Here is a 23,859-nt window from a genome sequence, read left to right on the forward strand (position 1 = left end):
TACCTTTTCAGCACCTTGCTTCTGCTTTGGAAAAACCAGTCGGAATTCGCCTTTATATTTTTATCAACACTTAGCTTCATGTACAACTATCAGTTAAGATTGTCTAGATTTATCTCCTGGCATCTTTGATAAGGCCTAAAAAAAAAATAGGTGTGGTTACGGTAACCCAACCTACCCTATTTTTAGGGGCCGACCCTATAACTTTTTATTACATTTGTCAAAACAAACAAAAAACAAAACAAAAAAAAAACCTGAGTGCAGAAAACGCAATGAAAGCGACAGCGCTCGAGTCGCACACTTATTTCCCTGTCAAGTAGGTTTAATTTGTACACATTAGAAAAAAAAGTTTAAAAAAAAAAGTGATTGCCTACCTTCCTACCCTATTTTTTTTGGCTATGTTACCTTAACCACACCTATTTGGTTTTTTTGGCCTAACCAGCAAAGATAAGTTTACAGAAGTGTTGGTAAATAACATATCAAAAGTGCTCTATAAATGTTTAAAATGTGGGGGAAAATACACACACAAGAATCTGTGTTTCTGTATCAAAATCAATATTTTATATCGGACATGCACGTGAAATAATTTACAATGATACACTGTTCACCATTTAACTCCTTTAATTTTTAAAGCAAGAAAGACGGTTTCACACTTTGTGAAAAGCACCACAGTTGATAAAATATAGATAATTAACACAGGGATACAAAACTCGTTCCCACTTCTGCATTGTTAGACTAAATAAAATATGTACACTTTTATCCAATCATACAGTAAATTATAAAAATATCAAACAAAAATACTACCAAAAAACGGACAGGAAAAAATATAATGCTTGACAGCAAGGGACAAAACAAAATTTGTCACACATTTGTTTGTAACACCACTGGGACAATTGTATTCATACATAAATCAAAAACTACAAACTTTAAGTTAACAAAAAAAGGTCATTTTTATTTTTTTTTTCTTTATTTGGTGTTTAACGTCGTTTTCAACCGTTCAAGGTTATATCGCGACGGAGGGAAGGGGGGTGATGGGATAGAGCCACTTGTCAATTGTTTCTTGTTCACAAAAGCACTAATCAAAAATTTGCTCCAGGGGCTTGCAACGTAGTACAATATATTACCTTACTGGGAGAATGCAACTTTCCAGTACAAAGGACTTAACATTTCTTACATACTGCTTGACCAAAATCTTTACAAACATTGACTATATTCTATACAAGAAACACTTAACAAGGGTAAAAGGAGAAACAGAATCCGTTAGTCGCCTCTTACATGCTGGGGAGCATCGGGTAAATTCTTTCTGGTCCCAACCAATATGGGACTCCCCCTAACCCGCGGGAGGCAGGTCATTCTTTGAGACATACACTTTACATTAGTAAGACTTCAATTCAGAACATCACTCATCAGAGATTCAAATATCCATTTTTGTATGCTACAACTAATAGGTCAAATGGAACTCCATTCTTTTCTAATAAACATGCATATATGTTTCAACAATATAATATTTTGGTTTAATTTGCACAAAATTCAACACCAGTCAAAAATAAGTTTGTTGACTGTTCTCAGTGCATGTGCTATAAATTTAAGGAGACAGTAAACCTCATCATGCAGAACTATAAAAAATCTTGAAATATTTTATATTCGGAGAGCTAGCATCTAAATACATGTATATATATATAATTCTAAATATATAGCATCTTCATACCTCCAACTTTATAGATACTAAATCTTGGACGATTTTCATGGTACAAAGAAAAAATCTTGAAATGTATACCACATGTCATGAACATGTACCACTCAATTCTAGTATGAACTGTACAAAACACAGTCAAAAGCACTGAGTGTGTAATAATTACCCAAAGAAAAATATATAAAAAATATACAATGCACTTCGGTCAATGTAGGTGGGTAGGACAAGAAGTCACCAAAAAGGCACACCGATGCTTGGAAAGACAAGAAAAATGAAAAAAATGAACGGACATTGAATAATGGCACTGTACTGTATTGATGTATACAACGTGCTTGCTCATAACAATTAATTACAGTGAAAGATCAAATAGGACTTGACAAAGAGAAAGGTCGTAAAGAAAAGAAAACTATATTTTACAAACAATGCGAGTACATGTATCAGACTTAAGAGAATAGAGATAGAACAGAGAGAAATCAACAAAGGAAACACGCATTGCACAAACAATTAGAGTACGACAGACAGGTAGGAGGACAGAGAGATTATTGAAGAATAGAAAACTACATTGTACAAACGAAATTGAGAGTATAACAGAAAGGAGGAGGGACAGACATAACTGGAGACAGAGAAGTGACCATAACATCACTGTCTTCTAGTTTAATACATCAATTTACAACCTGGACAATAACAGGAATTGGCAAATGAGACTCGGAGAAGGAGAAGGCAGCATGTGAATCACTGATCTGAATATAGATCAGTAGTGTGAATGCATGCATGCAAGTGTGTGTGTGTGTGAGTGTGTGTGTGTGTGTGTATGTATGTGTGCTTGCTTGTAAGAGTGCATACATGTATTTAACTGATCTAAATACAGATCATTGGTGTGCATGCATTTGTGTGCGTGTGTGGTACAGTACATGCACATGTATGCATACATGTGCATGACTGATCTGAAATATAGATCATTGGTGTTCATGCATGCATGTGAATGTGTGCATGCAGGCACAACAGAATGTGCATGCATGTGAGTGTGTAAAGGGGAGTGAGATAATCACACTTTAGTCCAAAGGCTCATAGCCCCTATGAGAAATGCAGCAGCATGAAGCAAAGAAGCTAAACCAGCTGCACTGACAGTCACACTCCCCACTCTCACTGCCAGTGTCTCTCAGTGGGGCGTACACGTGCACTTTGCAGTACCCCCTCCCTTGCATGGCAACAAGCAGCCTTCCATCCTGCATCACAGCGACATTGGTCGGCTTGACGTCAGTCCCATAGTTCCACGTTTCACTCACAGGGAAGCCAACAAAATCCCCATTGCGGTCGTACACAACGACACGAAAGTTCCCCGTATCAGCAATGTAGATGTTGTCGTTGGAATCGACACACACTCCACGAGGGTAGCAGAGGTCAGGAGCGTCACAGCCAAGACCTCCTAGTTCCATCACCAGCATGTCTTTCTCGTCATCGATGACCTTCACCTTGTGAGAGTTGGTGCTGGATACGACGGTCAAATCCTTGGACATTTTGGCCACATAATACGGTCCATTAAGACCATTCCCAGTCTCACCGCTAGTACCGAACCAGTACAGATGATCACCGACCCGACGCGGATCCCAGCGGCACACTCTGTCTTTGGCCAGCACTGAGACAAAAAAGCGCCCCTGACTGTCTGTGGTTACCCCGAACGGTTCGCAATGAATGGCGGCACTATGACCATAAATATTTCTGAAGATGTTCTCATGCCTGATGCCACCGTGGGGTGTTCGCCCAGAGTCCCACTTGGCCAGCGCATAGTTCTGCTCTGCCACAGAAGCGATCACAGTTCCTCGCTCACCGATGCAGACGTCCCAGATTTTGATTCCCGTTTCGCGAGCATGCTCCAACCTGCCAGACAGGTGGAAAGTCAGAATGAAGTTTTCCTTGCTCTCGCACACAACCACCAGCGGTTCCATGGGGTCGCTTTCATCCACCGCCAGCCCTGTGATTCTGCTCATCTGGCCCTTCGCGCAGTGTGGACCGAACTCTCCAATGACGCTCTCAAAGACGTAGTTTCCTTGACGGGTTTCGTAGCTGTAGAGGCGGTTGGCTTTGTTCTCCCCGTCAGACTTGATGGTCATGTAGGGAACCACTCTGGGGGGACTGTCGCCCATTGCCAACAGCTCCTTGTGAAGGGGAAGCCTGCTGGGGTACTTCTTGTCAAAACCCTCTGAAACACAGGATAGACATGAGCATATGAGCTATGAAGTACAAAACAGACCCGGTCTGTGAGCTGGCTGCAGTTGACGGTTAATGAAAAACTCCCCATGATCTCCAATTTGGAACCTCATTCAGATCTGTAATTCAGATGAGTAATTGTCATTGCGCTGGTTCTTCTTCCCCTTAGGCCTATTTATTTTTACATTTTTTTTTTTTTGGTAACATTAATGGCATTTGCAACAGAAAAGCTGAGCACACATAACCTTCATGAAGTCTCAATCAGGCTGAGGAGTCTCAGCGACACACACATACTTTTGACAAGCAGTTCAGACAGTTTGGCACCATTTCTCTCTCTCTCTCCCCCCCCCCCCCCCCCCCCCCCCCCTTTACTGTCAGTTCAATTTTGAGATTCTTACCTGATCCAAAATGCAGATACTGGGGCCAGCGGCAGACTGGACATTCGAATCGTCTGTGGTCATGATACTGAGTTCGCTGACACGCTTTGGGTGAAGTTGCCGACTTTATCGCCAGCTGATTCACCCGTGCAACGCACGATTTGCAGACGACATGAAAACAAGGAAGAACGGTTACTTCTTCCTCCCTCCGTTCTTGACATTTCGCACATTCGGCATAAAAAGTCTGCAACAAGTGTTTAAGTTTTGCTCTCGACGCTGAAGCCGCCTCCATACTCCTGTTAATAAAGTGTTAACGTGAAGCTTTACACAAAAAGATGTATCGCGTAGACCCAGAACCGTCAAATGCGGCTGCCGGTGTCTTCAGAGAAAGAAACAATGTTGTGAGCTACCGCTCGTCAGGTCACGGCCACCCTCCTGAGGTCAAGTTTAGTCACGTGGTCGCTTGTCGTGCGCGCGACACAGAAGTAACTCATAGGCACAGGAAAAATGAGTTTTGCGTCTCGGTGTGTTCTTCATACACAAATGAATACTAGTATGTTTATGTATACGCGAGGCACTGTGCAGACGCTTGTTCCTGTGCCTGTACCAAACGAAGCAAGGGGGAAAATGACATGAAAGTCAGTTGAGGAAATAACACTGCAAACCGTGTGACACTCATGCAATGCCTCAGCAATGGGGCCTGGCTCAGACTTTAATTGAAGAACTCACTGAAAATACTAAAATAAACATACGATTCAATTATTCCACCGAATCCTGAAACTGGCCAAATTTGCATGAGAACTCAGACACATTAGTGCAGTGCTAAAACACAACCACTACTGACTGAAGGCTAAAACACTGGCCATTATTATCCGTTACACAGTCAGTGACCTCTTGTCAGTGAATAGGGGTTTTAAAAATCTTTCGAACGGACTGTGTGCTATCTATGTCTCTGGTGCTATTAAAAATTGGTCAGACGGGCCACGCAAGTTATTCTGATTTCTAAGTTGAAGGGCGGCAAGGCGGGTGTTTTGTATTACTGACTTATTTTGGTGTCAGGTTTGCTTTGTTTAGTATTTGTTTGTCAGTGTGTGTGTGCCGTTTGCCCGGCTGTGTCACGTGGGTCAGTGCATGTGTGTGTGTGTGTGTGTGTGTTTCTTTTGCTTGTCAATCAGTCCGCAATGTGTAGCCGCCGGCCGGGCCGTTACCCAACATTATCTCGGACTGACTAACTCAAGCAGTGCATTGAGTAAGTCGCCTGCTTCGGATTTGCGGTGCTGCTAATTACCGCCAACTGCCGTCAACTACCGTCAAGTGCCGTTACGGAACTACCGTCAACTACCGTCAACTTTTTGTGTGTCTTGAACTTTTTTTTTTCCCCCTAAATGCAGGTGGCTGAGTTCGAAACTTGCGAAGGTAGCGGAATCGCCACTTGGGGCGATAAGCACGGGATTTTTGTGATTCACGAAGTTGAAGTGGATGACTAGGCGGGAGCGAGCACGTGATTTTTTTCAGGCGAGCCGTGCGATTGGGTCCTGCTAATTACTAATTTAAAAATCCCAGCGTCGCTCACAGTCTTCTTCTTCTTCTTGTCGCTCACAGACACACAAAAAGTTGACCGTGTAGTTGACGGTAGTTCCGTAACAGCAGTTGACGGCAATTGACGGAAATTAGCTGCAGGACCCTTGATTTGAAGCTAGTGAACACGGGCGGTGGTCATCTGATAGTTATCCATCGCCGGCGAATTCACACGTAGACTAAACCAGTGACCCAAAAAGATCAGTGGCCTGTGACTGTGAGGACGTTAAAATCAAATTACGGGGTGGATGTCCGACGAGTGTAAACTGAACAGTGAAACCCCTTTTTAAGACACCCCCCCCCCCCCCCCCCCCGTTTTAAAGACCCTGTATTCTTAGCAATTTTGACCATAAGCTCTGTAAAATGCAGGGCCGGACCCAGGGGGGGGGGGGGGGGGGGGGGGGGGGTTCCAGGGGTTCCGGAACCCCACCCCTGGAAAAAGCATGTACCTTGCTTTGAGTGTTTTGTTTTTTTTACTAGTTTTAGCACCAAAACAATGCTGCTCTTAACCCTCAAAACAAGGCCCAGAATGCACCAGATTGCACAGATTTTAACCGTTTTTCAAACATTTTCCGGGGGAGCATGCCCCCGGACCCCCCTAGTTCAGCAGGCGCGCGCTTGTGGCTTCGCCATTTCGCTGATTTGCCCCCCCAAAAAAGGAGGAACCCCCCCCCTTACAACTCATTTGGTCCGGCCCTGAAATGTTAATGTTCTTCCAATTTAAAATGCCCACCCGGCCCGAGACCAGAGTTTTCTCAGGCTTTTGTTGATCTTAAAAGTGGGGTTCCACTGTAACCGCAACCGAACGGTCACTGACTGATACGGACTTATGACTCGCTCACACAGGACAGTGTCCTTGCTTCACTGTATTGTCCAGTGGTCCTTCACCCGTTCTGTTCAGTCATTCAGCACAGGCACATTACTTTGCGCATTTGCTGGTGTCTTAATTCGCGTTAGAGTTCCAAGTTCAAGTTTTTAGGCCCATTCTTTTTACATTTAGTCAAGTTTTGACTAAATGTAGTCAAGTTTTGACTAAATGTTTTAACATAGAGGGGGAATCGAGACGAGGGTCGTGGTGTATGTGTGTGTGTGTGTGCGTGTGTGTGTAGAGCGATTCAGACTAAACTGCTGGACCGATCTTTATGAAATTTGACATGAGAGTTCCTGGGAATGATATCCCCGGACGTTTTTTTCTTTTTTTCGATAAATGTCTTTGATGACGTCATATCCGGCTTTTTGTAAAAGTTGTGGCGGCACTGTCACACCCTCATTTTTCAATCAAATTGATTGGAATTTTGGCCAAGCAATCTTCGACGAAGGCCGGACTTCGGTATTGCATTTCAGTTTGATGGCTTAAAAATTAATTAATGACTTTGGTCATTAAAAATCTGAAAATTGTAAAAAAAAAAAAAAATTTTTTATAAAACGATCCAAGTTTACGTTTATCTTATTCTTCATCATTTTCTGATTCCAAAAACTTATAAATATGTTATATTTGGATTAAAAACAAGCTCTGAAAATTAAAAATATAAAAATTATTATTAAAATTAAATTTCCGAAATCGATTTAAAAACAATTTCATCTTATTCCTTGTGGGTTCCTGATTCCAAAAACATATAGATGTGATATGTTTGGATTAAAAACACGCTCAGAAAGTTAAAAAGAATAGAGATAAAGAAAAGCGTGCTATCCTTCTCAGCGCAACTACTACCCCGCTCTTCTTGTCAATTTCACTGCCTTTGCCATGAGCGGTGGACTGACGATGCTACGAGTATACGCTCTTGCTGTAAAAATGCAGTGAGTTCAGTTTCATTCTGTTAGTTCGACAGCTTGACTAAATGTTGTAATTTCACCTTACGCGACTTGTTAATTGATGTTGTTGTTGCTGCACACTCACGGGCCAACAAACTCCCCTCCCGAAACTGCTGAAAAATGGTTGGCCTATAGAATAGTAAATCAGTTTAAACCAGGCATGGGAATTGAAAATTGTAAAAAAGGCTGAAAATTTATAACTGTAAACTGAAGACACGAAGCGTCAAGTCGACGGCGCGAAGCACCTAGCCTCACTAGCCCCGGAAATTTTTTTCTCCAAAGAACCTAGATGGTGCAATCTGGTGTCATCTGAGCTCCAAGTTTGCCATTAAATTCTGTTTTTAGAATCAGAGTTTTTAGTACCAATTTTTGCTTTTTTGAAGAAAAAAAATATATACATGTATTATATATGGTTTACATTTGTTAAAATATTGATCTGTTGAGACAAACAGGAAAATGTAACTTGTAACACAATCTGTGCAATCTGGTTTACTTTCAAACATAAAAGTTCAAGTAACTGAGGCGGGCGGTAGCAGTGCGTGAACAAAGTACGGAAAGTTTTCGCGGGCTTTTGCGCTAAGGCAAAAGTAACCGGTGCTTTTTTTGTGTGCCTCCCCCCTTTATTTTTTCGGCGGACACTTTTGCTTTTTCGGCAGAACCAAAAAAAAAATTGACGGCGGACAATTCCCATGCCTGTTAAACGCATTTTTTTCACTTGTGTAGATACCCCCCCCCCCTCCCCCTCAATCTCTCTCACACACACACATACACGCATGCATGCACTCACACACACATATACACAGACGCATACGCACTGCAGCAAGCTTGCACACATTTACATAGTTAAGAATGTTGCCATTAGCTGCATCGTGAGTTTTTCTTGTACTTGAGTTCTTAGACCAAGCGCCTATTTTTCTATTCATCCTTATCAAGTGGCAGTCTGCTTCCCATGCACTTCAACCCCTCTCATGTAAACCCATCAGAGAGGGATGTATAATTGAGCCTAAACAAACAAGTACAGTGAACCCCCCCCCCCCCCCCCCCTTATAAGACCTAATTTCTTTTTTAAATAATTCAGGTCTTAAAAGTGAGGGAGACTAAAAATGGAGGAAAATATAGACATTATGAACAGAAAATTACGGTCTTAAACGGTGGGGGGGGGGGGGGGGGGGGGGTTCTTAAATCAGGTGTCCTAAACACTGCATAACATCACATATACGCTGACAAACTGATGCTGCATTGCTGCAAAATCCTAGATGCACTGAATGCAACTTGTTCATGTGATAACAAACCGTTGTTTACATTAACAAAATACACTGTGGCACACATAAACAGAGCACATTGTGTCACACAGGAATACACTGCGACACAAACAAATAGAATGCACCGTGACACACACCAAGGCAACAGAACACACTATGACCAATGTGAGCAGTGCATACTGTGATGCAAATAAACACTCACTTTAGCACAGGCGTCATAAAGGTCAGAAGCAGAACAGAAAGATAGACAGGAAGGCATCCAGGTACAGTGGAATCCCAAGTTTTTTTTAATGACCTAGATTCAGATTTTCTGTTCTTACTATCTGCAATTTTTCCTCCATTTTGAGACTTCCTCCTGTTTAAGACCTGATTTTGTTATATTTGTGATGACGGGCGGGGTGGTAAGACGTCGGCCTCTTAATCAGAAGGTCGAGGGTTCGAATCCCGGCCGCGGCCGCCTGGTGGGTTAAGTGTGGAGATTTTTCCGATCTCCCAGGTCAACTTATGTGCAGACCTGATAGTGGCTTATCCCCCTTCGTGTGTACACGCAAGCACAAGACCAAGTGCGCACGAAAAAGATCCTGTAATCCATGTCAGAGTTCGGTGGGTTATAGAAACACGAAAATATCCAGTATGCTTCCTCCGAAAATGGCGTATGGCTGCCCAAATGGCGGGGTAAAAACGGTCATGCACGTAAAATTCCACTCGTGCAAAAGCACGAGTGTACGTGGGAGTGTAAGCCCATAAACGAAGAAGAAGAAGAAGAAGAAGAAGTTATATTTGTGGAGGTCTTATAGGGAGGGGGCTGGTCTCCTGGCTGTAGACGTTCAGACAGACAGACACACTGCACAACTCCCACAAAACCACTCGCTTGTACAAAAGTCTTTATTATTTTATGGTAGAAGAAAACATGAACCAATATTGCATGCATAAACTCAAAAATCCTGGCTACAGAAAAAAAGGCACAGAAAACATAAAAATCGCTGCCTACAAAACGCATCATGCAATAACTGAATACATTACATTCCAACAATAGCTCATGCAATACGTACACTTCTCATCTATTCCAACATTCAGCTCTAAACTTCATATTCAGCGTAATAATTACCAACAGCCAAGCATATACCTTGTTTAAAGGAGCTATCCTACACTGTTCATTCTGATACTGCTGCTGATTACAAGATTTTCAATTAAAAAAAAATCATGCAGGTCAGTCAATGTATTAAAAAAAAGAAACAAAACAAAAAACAAAACAAAAAGGGCTGTCAAGAAACATAGTTTTTTTTGTGTTTTTTTTCATTTTCATTACTTTATCGCTGGGAAATTCGGGTCGCTTCCTCCCAGTGGAAAGCTAGCAGCAACGGAGTCGTGCTACCCAGGTGTCTGCGTGTTTAGGTGTATTCAGCCACCTGCACTTATGGCAGAATGACCAAGGTCTTTTACGTGCCATTGTGATGACACGGGGGTGGGACATGGCTTCCGTTATGTGCATGCCACTTAGTAAATGAAGTACACTAGCCTTAATGTTGAAATATAGTGCATAATTCAATTATCTAAAACAAACTTCTGTGTCTGTAGAAATTATTTAAAATTTGGTGAGTTTGAACAAGTGTGAGATAGCCCCTTTAAAACTAATAAATAATATTCAAGGAATTCTACATTATACACAACAAGAGCTTGATGTACAAACTTGACTAAATGTACTGCGCAGTTGTAGTAATCATATGCATTAAGTAATGCTTGTCAACGAATATAGTGTGAATATCATCATTTCACAGTGTACACCTTTGTATCTTACATTTTCGGAGATTTTTACATGACACTGTTATCTCAAAAGATACAAGTCAGTATTTTACATTCAACAAGGATTTACATAATAGGCACTGGTAGAGGTTGCAAAAAAATGGTTTTGATACAGCAGGTAGATTATTCATTTCACATGACAACATATTTGTTATTTATAAGTTAATTACAAACTGCATACACCTATTTTTCCTTTGCTTTTTTATATATTTTTTTTAACTGTGTGTGTGTGTGTGTGTGTGTGTGTGTGTGTGTGTGTGTGTGTGTGTGTGTGTGTGTGTGTGTGTGTGTGTGTGTGTAGGACAGTGCTAATTGCTTTGCAGTGGAGAGTTTCAGAGTTAGATTTGTCATTTTTAATTTGCTTATTTGAAGTTACTGATGGTTTTATTTTCACATCATTTACATTGTTGTGCAAATGCCTTTTCACTGTTGACTTCCACCTCAAGCAATAATTTGTATTCATTAATATACAGTTTACCGTTAACATGTTACTTTAATATAGTTACAAAGTCTTTAATATACAACAAATACAGATGTTATTACTGTCAAAGAATATCACTCGTTAAGAAAGGTACAACTTCCAAGCCCTCACTTGGAGAACAAAACCGCTGTAGTACAATCATCATTTTGTCCAACCCCTGTGCCAATAATTCCTGCAGACGTACTTTGGCTCCTCTTTCAGTTAACCACTGGCACCATTTTGGCCACACACAAAACAACATCACTGCCATTATGCCAATGCTTGAATGTTTTCTAAAGAAGTAATTTGTATATAAATTACACTGTTAGTTGTACAATCTGTACAGCACCTTTTTGAACAAAGTTCAGTTTTTTGTTTGCATTCATGGCAACATGCTAAAATAGGATGTTAACCATTTTTTTTCATCTTTAAAATTGTTAAGTCAAGGGATCAGTAATTTAACATGTAAACAAATTCTTATTTGGGTTTACATCAACAACATAAAGACTAGTGTTTGAGGCTGGTTTTTGGCTCACGTAAGTGTAGCCTATGCGATGGTAAACTTTGTCTGTCTGTGCGTGCGTGCGTGCGTGCGTATGTATGTATGTATGTATGTATGTCTGTGGTAGAAACTTTAACATTTTTGGCTAAACACCGAAATACTCATTTCACGTGGTTAATTTTCAAGCACCATCTTCAAATTATTGAAGCAATGATCAACATTGTGTCGGCATGTGTGTAGTTAAAGCGTGTATCCAAAGAAAACGGGTGGTGGGGGGTTTTGAAGGGGTACAAGCAGTTGACTGGTTTGTGTCGTGTTTGGTATGTAGACGGCAGGTCAGGTGTCAAGATCAGGTCAGGGGTCGCGCGAAGGATTGTGGTCCAGTTCTCACCTCGCCGATTCGCCGGGGAAGACGATTTCATGTTGTTCGGTTTCTAAGCTCCAGAAAAGTAAATAAAGAAGATACCAAAGGGAGATTTCCTACAATTTGATCTGCACAGCGTGTTTCCAATGTCCACGCGAGGAAGAGCTGTCGAAAGCGCGGCAGTCAGTGTCGATCTTGCAGCCGTATCCCGGTAAGTTCAGAGACAGATCTAGTGTCTCCCACTCTGATAACGTGTCACCTACTGTTAATCCGTTTTGTTTTAATTTCTTTTTATTTCAGCAGACACGGATGTCAAACACAGTGCTAGGCAGTCACCTCTAGTGAAATGAGTTGATCTAAAGTGCCTGTAATGTTTGGATGTCTTTGCTCGTGGTTCGATTTATGTGAATTTCAAGACTTGCAGTAGAGTCTCAAGTTAAGTTTACTCTGCCCGAAAAAAACTGTCCACCATTTACTTGAACATGCAGATATAAGGAAACGGAATGAATCTGTTCTCAAAGTCAAAATGATCACGATTTTTTCCTCAGATTCAAAACATGCACTGTCATGGTTTTGTCTGTACAATTTAGTAAGTCTTAAGTACTTTGCAACAACTTCCTTGAACGTGAAAGACAGTTTTTGAATGCTAGATCTGTATCGCGTTTCATTCCAGACTCGATCCTCTCTTTGATTGTAGATCTACTGTTTGCTGTTTACGCACTATCATATGATTTGCCATGTAACGTTTGGTAAGCTTACCTTGCAACAGCTTTCTTGTCTTTGTTGGCATTTCTGGCTGTGTTGACCGTCAGAATTATTTTAAGAACCAGGCTGCTGCAGTCGACATGTTTCGCATATTGTAGGGTTACCATGCTGCATAGGTAAAGTGGCTTGTATAACCTGACTATTCTGTTTCAAAACACTGTTTATATTTGTGTAGGTTGTAGTCATCATAACTAATCGCATTTTGCCATTTGTTTCAGAAAGGAGGTTAACCTACAACAAGATCGACGCTATGTCAGATATATGCCTCAGCCACATGAAGACTTCCGAATTTAGATCTACTCGGCATGGTGACAAGTCTTGATGAAAAGTATAGGACTGAGGACAACAGTGGAAAAAGTGCCCACATGGCAGGTACCTAACCTATTACCCTAGTCATTTTATCTGTTTGCCTTCTTTTGAAAATTATACATGGAGTTGATATGATGCGTTAGTTTTAACTGTGTGTGTGTGTGCGTGTGTGTGTGTGTGTGTGTGTGTGTGTGTGTGTGTGTGTGTGTGTGTGTGTGTGTGTGTGTGTTACGGAGTGAGTGAGTTTGTGTTATGTTACTGTTTGTTGATTTCTTACGGGAGCCTTGAAGGCTTCGCCTCTTGTTTCTCTCTAAAATGATAAATTCATTTTATGTATGATAATTAGAATTTTTGAGAAAAATGTCAATAAAATCTTATCTTTGAGACTCAGTAGTTTATGAGTGTCATGGTTATTTAAAGACAGGCTATGTACAGCAGAGCATGTTCAGGACTTTTAATAAAATGCAGATTATCTTCCTGTCTATTAACAACAGAAAATATGCTGAGCAAAATCTGAGGCATTGATGCAAGTCTTTCCCTTCTCTCTGTCTTAGATTTTACCGACGTTCAATCCAAATGATACAAAGCCAACCCTGTACGAATATGCACCCAAGTGAATGAAAAAAAAACAAAGACGAAACAACTTTTCTTTATGATAAAGCAAGTCAACATCAGACTTGGAAAGACGAAGATGAAAATTACGCGTTCTTGTCACTACATGTGTCTTTTGCACTCCTTTGTCATCAGTTACAGCAGTAAGAAATCAAACAGGAGAATTAATCGTGAAATTGCTTGCACCCGGCTCTTTCATTTCACAATGCAGATAACTTGAGCCCTCTTTGATAACTTGTGCTGTATTATTCATGTTTTTGGTAACACAGGTCTTTTTACATAAACACTTATGACTTATGTATCATTTTCCAAAACATTGTATCTGAGTTTTCTCTTTTGTTATTTTCATTTCTGTTTCTTACCACTGCAACATTAATCCATTCATTTGTGCAAAAGGACAAAACAGTTCATTTCCTTTCATTATATACTCATTCAAAGATGTTTTAAAAAGATAAGCTCAACCAATAGCCACATGATTTTTAACACATCAGTGTCTCTGACACCCTGTTTCCTTTAACAAAAGAAGAAAATAAAACATTTAGTCAAAACTTGACTAAATGTGAAAAAGAGATTTGCGGCAGATGAATCATATTTTCCATAACCTCACGGATGTAGTTTTGGTTGAGGTCTCTTCAAACAGCATTTTAAAGCTAAGGAGAAACTGACATTGTGTGCTACATTTTCCACAACCTTTTGCACCTCAGTTTCATGTCATTGCTCTTTTAGTAGCCGCCGGCTATTTATAGCCCGGCTACTTAGGTTTCGCTCTCTGTGGTTGTTCGTTTGTCCAGGAAGAATGGGGACTGTATCTCTGGTACTCTGGGGTCACTTGTTCTTCTTTTCCTCGTTTTTACAGAGCGAGAGTTATTTCCTCTCGGTCCCACTCTCGATTAAGTTTTGCAGTTCAGTTTTTTCCACCCTTTGTTGACGATGTTTCATTTCCAGACAGAAAATAAGATATTTTCTTCTTTTTCTCTCAGATCGCATTCTCTTCAATATTTTCCCTGACAGTCTTTGATTCACCTGGTGTTCCATCTTGTCAACGATGTTTTACCTTTCTACATTGAGGGAGAGTCTCTTCTTTGCTCTCAGATCTCTCTCTCTCTCTTCAATGTGTCGTGGGTCAGTTTTCATCCATGTTCATCCTGTCAATGACATTTTACTTTTTTACATGAGAGAGGGTCTTTTCTTTGCTCATATATATCTCTCTCTCTCTCTCCAATGTTTTGTGTGTCAGTTTTCATCCATGTTCATCCTGTCAATGCTGATTCATTTCTCTACAAAGAGAGTTTTTTTCTTATTCTCCAAGATCACACTCTCTTCAATATTTTGCCAGTCAGTTTTTGTTTTATCTTGTTCTTCTCACTGGTGTTTCATCTTCTCCAGAATGGGGATGACCATGTCGAAACGGGGTCTCTTGCCCGGCTCCTCGTTCATGCAGATCTTGATGAGTCGCGACATGTGGGATGAAATTCCAGGAGGAACGCTGATTCGCAGACCTTCCAGCGCCACCTACAAACAGGAAGAAATCTTGTTACAAAAGCGCTACATAGTTCACCCCATATCATCTTACAATAAACATTAACAAGTACACCCAAGTTGTGAGTTTAAAAACAGTATGTGCCCCCCCCCCCCCTGATGTTAAAAGGGACGGAGTCTCAAATGGAGATACTTCTAAAACTAAAATTAAAAGAAAATCTGGAAAACTAGGATCATAAATGAAAGGTGGTCTTATAATATAGAGTCCTAAAAGATGAGTTCACTGTACTGAATGATAAAAATAAAATAAAATTAAAAAATAAGCGTGACCCTGACCTTCATGCCGACCTCCATGGAGGACAGCTCGGCAAAGGGCACTTCTCGAGTCTCCAGTTCCCACAGCAAGATGGCGAAGCTCCACATGTCAGCTGCCCTCGTGTTGATGTCGGCCGGTCGACGCTGCAGGGCTGTCACACAGAATACAGGTTACATTCCGACAATGTTGTACTAATCTTTTTCTAGAGCTGCCAGCTTTATGTTCAACGCGCAATTGAGGGTTAACATCAACCACAGCATTTTTTCACACTGAGCGAGAGAGAGAGAGAGAATTTGCAGCTAATAGGTGTCTCCTATGTTTGAATCATTTCAAATTTTAAAACAAAAACAAAAGCAAACTACTGTGGCTCAGCAACAAAATGTACCACCATAAACAATTGAACACATTTGAACAGTATAAACTATAATGCCTGAAGAGTGCAGAACATTCCAGAGTAAGTTGAGACAAAATCAAAAAACATAAAAACAAGTAAGATTACCATTCTTAAATTTTCCACAAGTACACTTTCAGAAGTACATCGACCCAATGGTTTTTATAGTGGACAGACAAACAAATAATCATGAGAAAAATGAAAAAATGAAAAAAAAATCTGTTTTTGATTACGGTAAAAGGGTACATGTATCTCTCTGGCAAGGAGATGCTGTCAAAATCGAATAGTTAGCTTTTGCGAGTTGAGACAGCCAGCTTTTGTACACCCAGTTCCTTTAACACTAGCGCATTGGTCGCCAATAAAGTTAGTTACATGGAAACAAGCTGTACACATACCTTCAGGGGCCATCCATGCAGGGGAGAAAACCTTGCCCTTCTCGTGGAAGGAGAAAGTGTAGTCCGCCATGTTGATTCTGGCTGTCAGGTCTTCGTCAATCTGAAAGTGTAATCATGCAAGTTATACTATAGTCACTGGAATATTACTATTTAAAAAAAAAGTGAAGAAGTAGGTGTCCATGCACTATTCCTCCTGGCCTTGAAAGTCTTGTCAAATAATGCAGGTAGAAATCACTCTGCACAAATTCTTCTCTCTCTGTCAGTTGTTAAAAGTACATACTATACTACTATGTAAATGTCGTCAATGGCCTATGCTCCGCTGGGGGCAAAGGGCCAAAGTAATACTACTATGTACTTCTCAAAGGAAGAAAACGGTACTCACTCTTGGGGCAAGAATTCTGGAGAAAAAAAAGTTACTTTCTAGATTTTTGTAGACCGCCCTTCTTGCACCCGGAACTTTGTTTGCTTTTTCAAGTAAAAAGAAATTTAGCCCCAGGCATACACTTCACAAGAAGCTCTTGGATACTTACACATTTGTCTCACATTTTGAATTTGCTATTTCATGGGAATCTTTCTTGTTCTTTTTTACACTATCTTCCAGAGAGTTTTTTTTTTAACTTGTGCATTTGTTGCGAAAGTTGAACTTTTTAAGCTTTTAAAAATAACTGTCAGTAATGAAGCCGCCTCACAAGTTTTCCGACCATGTGTATGGTTAAGTTAAAAATTTTAGTAATAAATTTTCATTTGATTAATATACTTACCCAACTCACATATAGCAATTAACTCTAGTTCAGTGCTGGTAACGCTGTACGCATCCCCTTGGTAACAAGGGAAGCCCCTCTAAAAAAAGAGTGACCAATACCCATAAGGCCATATTAATACATACTTCTGACTTCCGTATGCGCGCGCATACGCCGCCATATGCATCATTCCAAACGAAGCCCAACTCACTCCCCTTTTTTAGAAATCCACCCCCCACAGCGGGGAGGCGGGAGGGAATAAACGATGTGAGTTGGGTAAGTATATTAATCAAATGAAAATTTATTACTAAAATTTTTAATTAAATTACATATCTTACCCAACTCACATATAGCAGATTGCTACTATAGGTGGAGGGCACTTAACCCAATCAGGAATTAAGAATCTGTCCTGCCGCTAACAGAGCAGGTAACCCAGAAACACATCCTATCTCAATGCATAGGCATCTCTGAGATAAACACCAATGAAAAAACCTTTCAATAAAGCCAGCAAGCCGACTCAAGAACACAGTTCTGCCAGGAGACCAAATCGAAGAACAGCTAGAGTGGAAGCCCAATCTCTTGCCCCGTGAGGCCTAGCTGTAGTAAAGGGCAAAACTGCCCTGACATCCCCTGCCTGACTCTGCCACCATACATAAACTTGTCTAACTATGGTGGAGACCCAATTGGCTAACATTACCCTCGAGAAGTCTTTAAAGCGCACCATAACGAGTGAGATAAAAAGAAGTTCCTGAGATTCCGATCTAGTGTGCAGAGTCCTTAACGGAAAACTGTGGAGGGCTATAACCGTACAAAAATGTACATCAGAATCTCCAAGAGCCATAAAAATGCTCAAGAAAGGAAAATAGAGTCCGTGCTGTTCGAAGGGGGAGGACTGACTGACTGCCCCCCCCCCCCCCCCCCCCCCCCTGTCTACTGCCACCACTTGAAGGCATACCTGAACATTGTGGCAGTCCATCTAGGGAAGGTTGACCTCAACAAGTCATTACCCCTACCAAAGTTGAAAGACATTCTTTCTTCCTTTATATAAATTAATCAGTGTTTAACGTCGTATATAACCGTTCAAGGTTAAAGGGCGACGAAGCAGAAAGATAAGAACAAGAGCCCTTAGATTTAATGATCTCAAGCAATCCGTGCAAGTCAGAAAAAATCTTCAAAACTCGAACAGACCAAAAGGCTCAATATGGCTCTAGGGGAGCCAAAATAGTGATTAAGATTTGAACGGTGAATCAAAGTTGGTAACTCCAGATTCCGCTTATATGCCAGAAAACCCAAAAGAAACCTAAGTGCCATAGATCAGTCTTTCTTCGAAAATCTGTCTATAGCAAAATAACAGAAAAAACACTTACTCCCACTTCTCACAGAAGCTACCCGAGAAGCATGGCCGATTTCCGTGTTGATCAGCAAGGCTAGTTAAGTAAAAGAGTCAAAGAATCCAATCACAAAAACCCTAAAACTAGGAGCAAAGTCCAAGAAAGGACTGAAGATCAGCTTTCAGCAAGCCTAACGTAGGCCCCCTTAAACTTGCTGGCAAAACGCCACCAAGAGAAAAATTAGCACCGAGCTGTCTCAGTAAAACTGATATCACATAATGTCTTAAACAAAGACGTGAGAGAAAAAGAACGGAAAGCCAAAATAGGTGGCTCGCCACCTTCATTGTACCGAGAGAAGAGGAGTTCTATCCGTTAAAACATAAGCCATCTGTTCCACGCCAGACAACAAGACAAGTACCAGTCCAGAGTTGACGGGCAGAAGAGCCCGAGCAACTCAAAAATATCCTACAGTAGACACCCGTGAGAAACGAGTGTGAGCAAAACCGGAGCCCTCTTGCCAGCCTAACGAGGTCTGGCAACCCAAAAAGAACGGGCCCAAACTGTGCGACCAGCAGGCCGCTCAAAGTAAAACAAGAGTAAAAATTTTTATGCCCGGCAGTCGGGCGACGAAGATAAGCAAAAGGCGATAGTACCAAAAGGCAAAAACTCATTAATAGAAATTTCTCCCATTCCCCCGAAGGAACAAAAACACGTGGTCAAAGAGAGTCTGCTCCAAGTGGCCATTTGGCCGACAGACTTAGAGAGTCCGCCCAGTCATAGAGACTCTCATGAAGGTACTTCGCTGCTAAAAAGATCTCGTGATGGTGAAACCACCAAAACCTCTCATGATCCGTGAGGAAGCGATAGGGAGTGAGAGACCCCCTTTTCTTGAAGAGAAAAGCCCCCTGTGGAGTTGTCTGCTTGAAACAACACATGTTCCAACCCTTTGTTCTATTGCTTAACACCCAACAGACCACAAAGGGTCCTATAAAAGCTGAGAAGCCTTAGACATCTAATGTGCTCCAGCCCTGCACTCCCAGTTACACCTGGAGCAAAGGACTTCTATCAAGGGCCGCTTGCACAATCTCCAAGAGATCCAAAAACGGCTCAACAAACGCATGACTTAGAAAAAAGATCAGAACCCTGAAGCTCTGAAATACCAAACGAACCATGAAAGAGAACCAAAAAGGGAGGCCCCCGTGTCTCCCCCCACAAAGAGGGAAACCTAATCCCCCCCAGCCGCTGTGTTAAACACAAAGGCGAAAGAAGAGTGATGCCGAGAACTAACTTCCAGTTGACATAACTGCCACAAGTGTGAAAGAAAGCGTGCTTTTGTGTGCCTACCAACACCCACCGCTAACTTGCCTCAGGGGGAAGAAAGGTGGATACTAGACACAGAACCCTGCCACGAACGCGAGGGTAAGGAGACAAAAGATAAAGTCGAGAACGGCGAGCCTGAAGCCTTTATTTGAAAACAATAAAAAGCCAAGGCCTGCCGTGCGCTTTCCTTCTGCAGTGAGCTTTTAAGATAGAGAAGAATCCCTGTGCATAAAAGCGAACTCACAAAGAGGAACCTTCAAGAAAAGAAGAGATAAAGTCTCGCCAAAAGAACAAACCTTTTTGAAAGAGACCTACACCCAGGCTAAAAGCAAAGCTACATCCTTCGTATCCGCGTCCTGACGGAACACAAAAATATCCAGATAGGACGTAACCGCGCACGAGAGAGCGCAGAAACGAGATTTGTAAAAAGCGGTAAAAGTAAAGGAGTGCGGCCATAAAGAAACATAGCCAGGAGATCCTTGTTCTGACAGAGAGACAGTCACTCCTTGCTATTAACATCCAGACGGATGTTCGCCAATTCCGGGGAACCCGGTGGCGGTTCCGTAGAAAAAGCAAACGAATAAACTACGTTCTTAAGCTTGGAGTAAACCGAAGCCTACGGATAGCGATCAGCGCGTGACGCGCTGCTTGAGCAGATGACGCAAGCTAAAGCCCCGCCACCGCAGGAGCTAAGCCGAGCGTTGCCCACAAAGGAAGTGGTAACAAAGGAGCCTCAATTGTGAAAAAACAAATTTCACAAGCCCAAACGACCCCAACAGAGAATCCAAGAACATAACGTTCTAAGATTCCCTTAAAAGGCTCAGGTCAGCTGAAAATGCGCAAAACGCGGCAAAGCTGAAGTATGAGCTTCCCCCTGAGATGCCAACAAAGGCAGAGATGGGGGAAAAGCATCGATTGAGTTCGCAAATTGATCCTAAGAAGGAGCAAGACACGCCAAAAAAGATGGAGGAGAAAAGGCAGATGACAATGCTACCGCTAACCCTACAGGGAAAAAGCGCGTAGTAACCTCTGCCATCCATGTAAACAAAGATGGCAGCTTCACTGAAAGACAACAAAGAGGCGTCTCCATCTGCCCCAGAAGCTTAGTCTTCCAAATCCTCATCATCCTGTACAGTGGTATTCTAACCATCTACAAAAGGATGAGAGCCGGAACCAATCCCGAAAAAGCAACACTTGCCAAAAGGGAAAGGTTCGGAACAAATTACCCAAAAGCCGGAACTCCGAAAGGATATTCCATCCACCTGCCTCATACCAGCTGAAAGCCTGGAAAAGGAAGTGCATTTAGCCTGAGTAACAGCAGAGGAACCGCAACAACGGAACCGAAAGCCGAAGACTGATGAGCGCCAACTACCAACACCCCAGTGTTAACGGCAGAAGGCCAAACCATCCTGAAACCGGAAGCCACAGCCGCAAAAGCGTTAGCAAAATCGGCCACGGATTGGCAAATATCAGAACCAACCGGATGCCTAAACATGCACCAGAAGATCCTAATGTACCTTGAAGCCGCTTAAGCCCCCAGTGCCACTGCACTTGACAGCCTAAACGGCAATTTGAATTCAGTGCAACCACCCCTGCGGAAGCACCGTCTTCTGAACAGCCGACTGGCACTCCCGTGCCCTCCGGAAGCTGACCCCCTGCTTGACTCCCATAGTCAAACAAAGAGCCAGCTATACTGTTCTCTTCCTGCCCCCCGGGCGGAAGCGAAAGACGCACACCCGTACCACAATCTAAAGAAGCGGTTGGTTGCGCAAATCTTCCGTTCGCTCTCCAAGGTTCCTAACCGCCACCGACCTGCTGCCAATGCAGTCAGAGCCAGCCTCAGCTTCGGAACTTTCACCCACAAAGCCAGAGCCCGGAGTTACTTTCTCTTGGAGACGCTCTACCCTTTCCCCGGAGAACCCGGGTACTTGGGTAGAAAACATACCTTTAAACTGGTGTGAACCACCGGGAACCGGAACACAGGCCACAAGCGAAGGCGTGGTCCCATCATCCCATTCCGCATGAACATCAGCCTGAGACACAGTAGCAGACGGCGCAGGCGAACGTTGGCAAGAGACGAAACCCCCGTCACACCGGCAGCGAACGCATCTCCGCCCGCGTGGAAGCGATATCCCCCGCCAAGGAAGAAACCTGTGAACTTAAAGAGAGCAACAATGTCGCCACGTCCGCAGACGCACGACCGGGAAACACATAAACCAAGGAAGCCTAAGCGGGCTTATCCACAGGAGAAACCTTGTCTAAAGGTTTAGCCGTCAAAAACGGAGTAGGAGGCATGACGACCAAAACATCGGTATTTTTTGCAAAGACAGTACATGAACCGAAACACAAGCCTGTCCGGAAGCCTTTGCTTTCCCAGGTGTTTACTTTGTCGGCGGAGAACCAGCAGTTACTCATTTAGACAACTGCCGCTTCTTGGCGTTAACCGCCATGACCAAAAACAACTCACGAAAAATTTTGTAAACAAGAAAATTTCACAAGTTCAATTTAAGGTCAAAAACGCCCACAAACACAAGCAAAAACAGAAAGATCTCACCTCAACATGAAGAGACGATAAGACAAGCAAGAAGATACCAAGAGGTAAGTGACCAAGTCCGTAGACGAAGTGACAGATGGCTGAACACAGCCAGAGCGTACAAAAACACGACCAGTCCCACTGCTCGCTGAGTATGGAATGATGCATATGGCGGCGTATGCGCGCGCATACGGAAGTCGGAAGTATGTATTAATATGGCCTTATGGGTATTGGTCACTCTTTTTTTAGAGGGGCTTCCCTTGTTACCAAGGGGATGCGTACAGCGTTACCAGCACTGAACTAGAGTTAATTGCTATATGTGAGTTGGGTAAGATATGTAATTTAATTAACTTTAATCTGGTAATGTATCAATGTCATGCAACTTTTACTTTTACTCCACCAAGTATCCTGTATTTCATTCACAAAAGCAGTTCTAAAATCAAAGATACTATCTTCAGTCTTAAAACATTTAGAAGAATTATCTCAATCCTTTACGTTCATTAAAAAAAAAAAAAAAGTTGCACCTGTCATCATAAAATCAAACATGGGAAATAAATGTTATAAAACCCGAGTCTGCTGTGACTGCAAGGCTAGCATGAGAAAAAGAAATCAGCCTGAAAGGAGAAGAATTTATACACACCATAGACCCTCATACCGAAACCTCTTTATTCTGTAAAGATCAACCTAGCAATACAAGCGAAGAAGAATATTTAAAGATACAGTTCCTCTCACATTAGCGATCATCTACATCACATCAAATCTGACTAAAATTGCACATAAAGATACTGTACTTGCATCCTTCCACTTATAGACATAGCAAAACTCAACAGCCTGGCTGCTGTGCAGAGTGGGATGTTTTCCCCCTGAACTAACCAATCAGATTGACGTGGGTTTCAATAAAAAAAATAATTCAGCAAAAAGTACCATTCTGCAAAGAAAGCAGACTTGATTTCTGATGCCTGTCCAAGTGGAATATTGCTCTTATTGCATGTTAAAGACTAGACAGCTTTGAGGTGGCGAGCATGATCGCTTCAACAATACTTTTCAGGAGATACTCAAGACAGAACATTGTTGGATTCAGAGAACAGAAACTATTCTTGGTTGAAACACACACCCAATCCAAACTTCATGCAGATCTCTTACATTTTCACTGATTAATTACAGAAACTGAGCTAAAATCTTGGATTTGTAAAGCTGATGATTTTGGTGATGCAGTATCACTTTTATTCATTGCTGCCCTGTTATTGTGGCACATGCAAATATGAAAGCATGTTTTGTTACAATCATCGCTCAGCCAATAATGAGATGAAATTCAATGAAATGAAAAAGTGTAAGATCTTATGTATAAAGTATGGCTTGAGTTTATGTGCTAATCTTCAAATACGGAATCTAGGGCCCCAAATCTACCAGCACAATTATATTCATATACCCACACTCACACTCAAAAGTGAACTCTCAAACCTTTTAACATGTGTGTTCACATGCAAAACTTCACAGACACTCACATATGCACACACATACAGGCATCCCAAAACACACACATGCACACACACCCTCCTCGTGCACCCCCCCCCCCCCCCAACATACACACACAATTATCCTCAATAAAAAT

At 42.0% G+C, this 23,859-nt stretch overlaps 2 protein-coding genes and 1 long non-coding RNA gene across 4 annotated transcripts in view; 1 reads left to right on the forward strand and 2 right to left on the reverse strand.

The window, feature by feature from the left end:
* Positions 1-241: 241 nt before the first annotated feature.
* Positions 242-4,695, reverse strand: LOC138969038 (tripartite motif-containing protein 3-like). Its single transcript, XM_070341729.1, has 2 exons — positions 4,297-4,695; positions 242-3,890 (listed from the first exon to the last, which is right to left on the reverse strand). Exons 1-2 carry the CDS (start codon positions 4,565-4,567, stop codon positions 2,743-2,745), a joined length of 1,419 nt encoding a protein of 472 aa, XP_070197830.1. The 5' UTR covers positions 4,568-4,695; the 3' UTR covers positions 242-2,742.
* Positions 4,696-10,856: 6,161 nt separating this feature from the next.
* On the forward strand, positions 10,857-11,120 carry LOC138969040 (uncharacterized). The gene is made up of 2 exons (XR_011456354.1): positions 10,857-10,995; positions 11,032-11,120. It is a non-coding gene; the product is annotated as an uncharacterized lncRNA (long non-coding RNA).
* A 3,745-nt stretch (positions 11,121-14,865) lies between these two features.
* Positions 14,866-23,859, reverse strand: part of LOC138969039 (scaffold protein ILK-like) — a 28,256-nt gene continuing 19,262 nt past the window's right edge. For both annotated transcript variants that reach the window (XM_070341731.1, XM_070341730.1), the window contains 3 exons: positions 16,324-16,423; positions 15,558-15,688; positions 14,866-15,254 (listed from right to left, as the gene is read on the reverse strand). In XM_070341731.1, coding sequence (XP_070197832.1) covers positions 15,105-15,254; positions 15,558-15,688; positions 16,324-16,423 — 381 coding nt within the window. In that variant the 3' untranslated portion in view covers positions 14,866-15,104. The remainder of the gene's footprint in view (positions 15,255-15,557; positions 15,689-16,323; positions 16,424-23,859) is intronic.

This window comes from Littorina saxatilis, linkage group LG6 (assembly GCF_037325665.1).
Source record: "Littorina saxatilis isolate snail1 linkage group LG6, US_GU_Lsax_2.0, whole genome shotgun sequence".
Taxonomy (NCBI): domain Eukaryota; kingdom Metazoa; phylum Mollusca; class Gastropoda; order Littorinimorpha; family Littorinidae; genus Littorina; species Littorina saxatilis.

What these genes read in the sequence shown, in the direction of transcription:
- LOC138969038 (XM_070341729.1), bottom strand. Translation starts at nt 4,567, where the DNA reads ATGGAGGCGGCTTCAGCGTCGAGAGCAAAACTTAAACACTTGTTGCAG. An exon ending in GTATCTGCATTTTGGATCAG is followed by an intron (nt 3,891 to 4,296) that starts GTAAGAATCTCA and finishes CCTGTGTTTCAG; the next exon opens with AGGGTTTTGACAAGAAGTAC.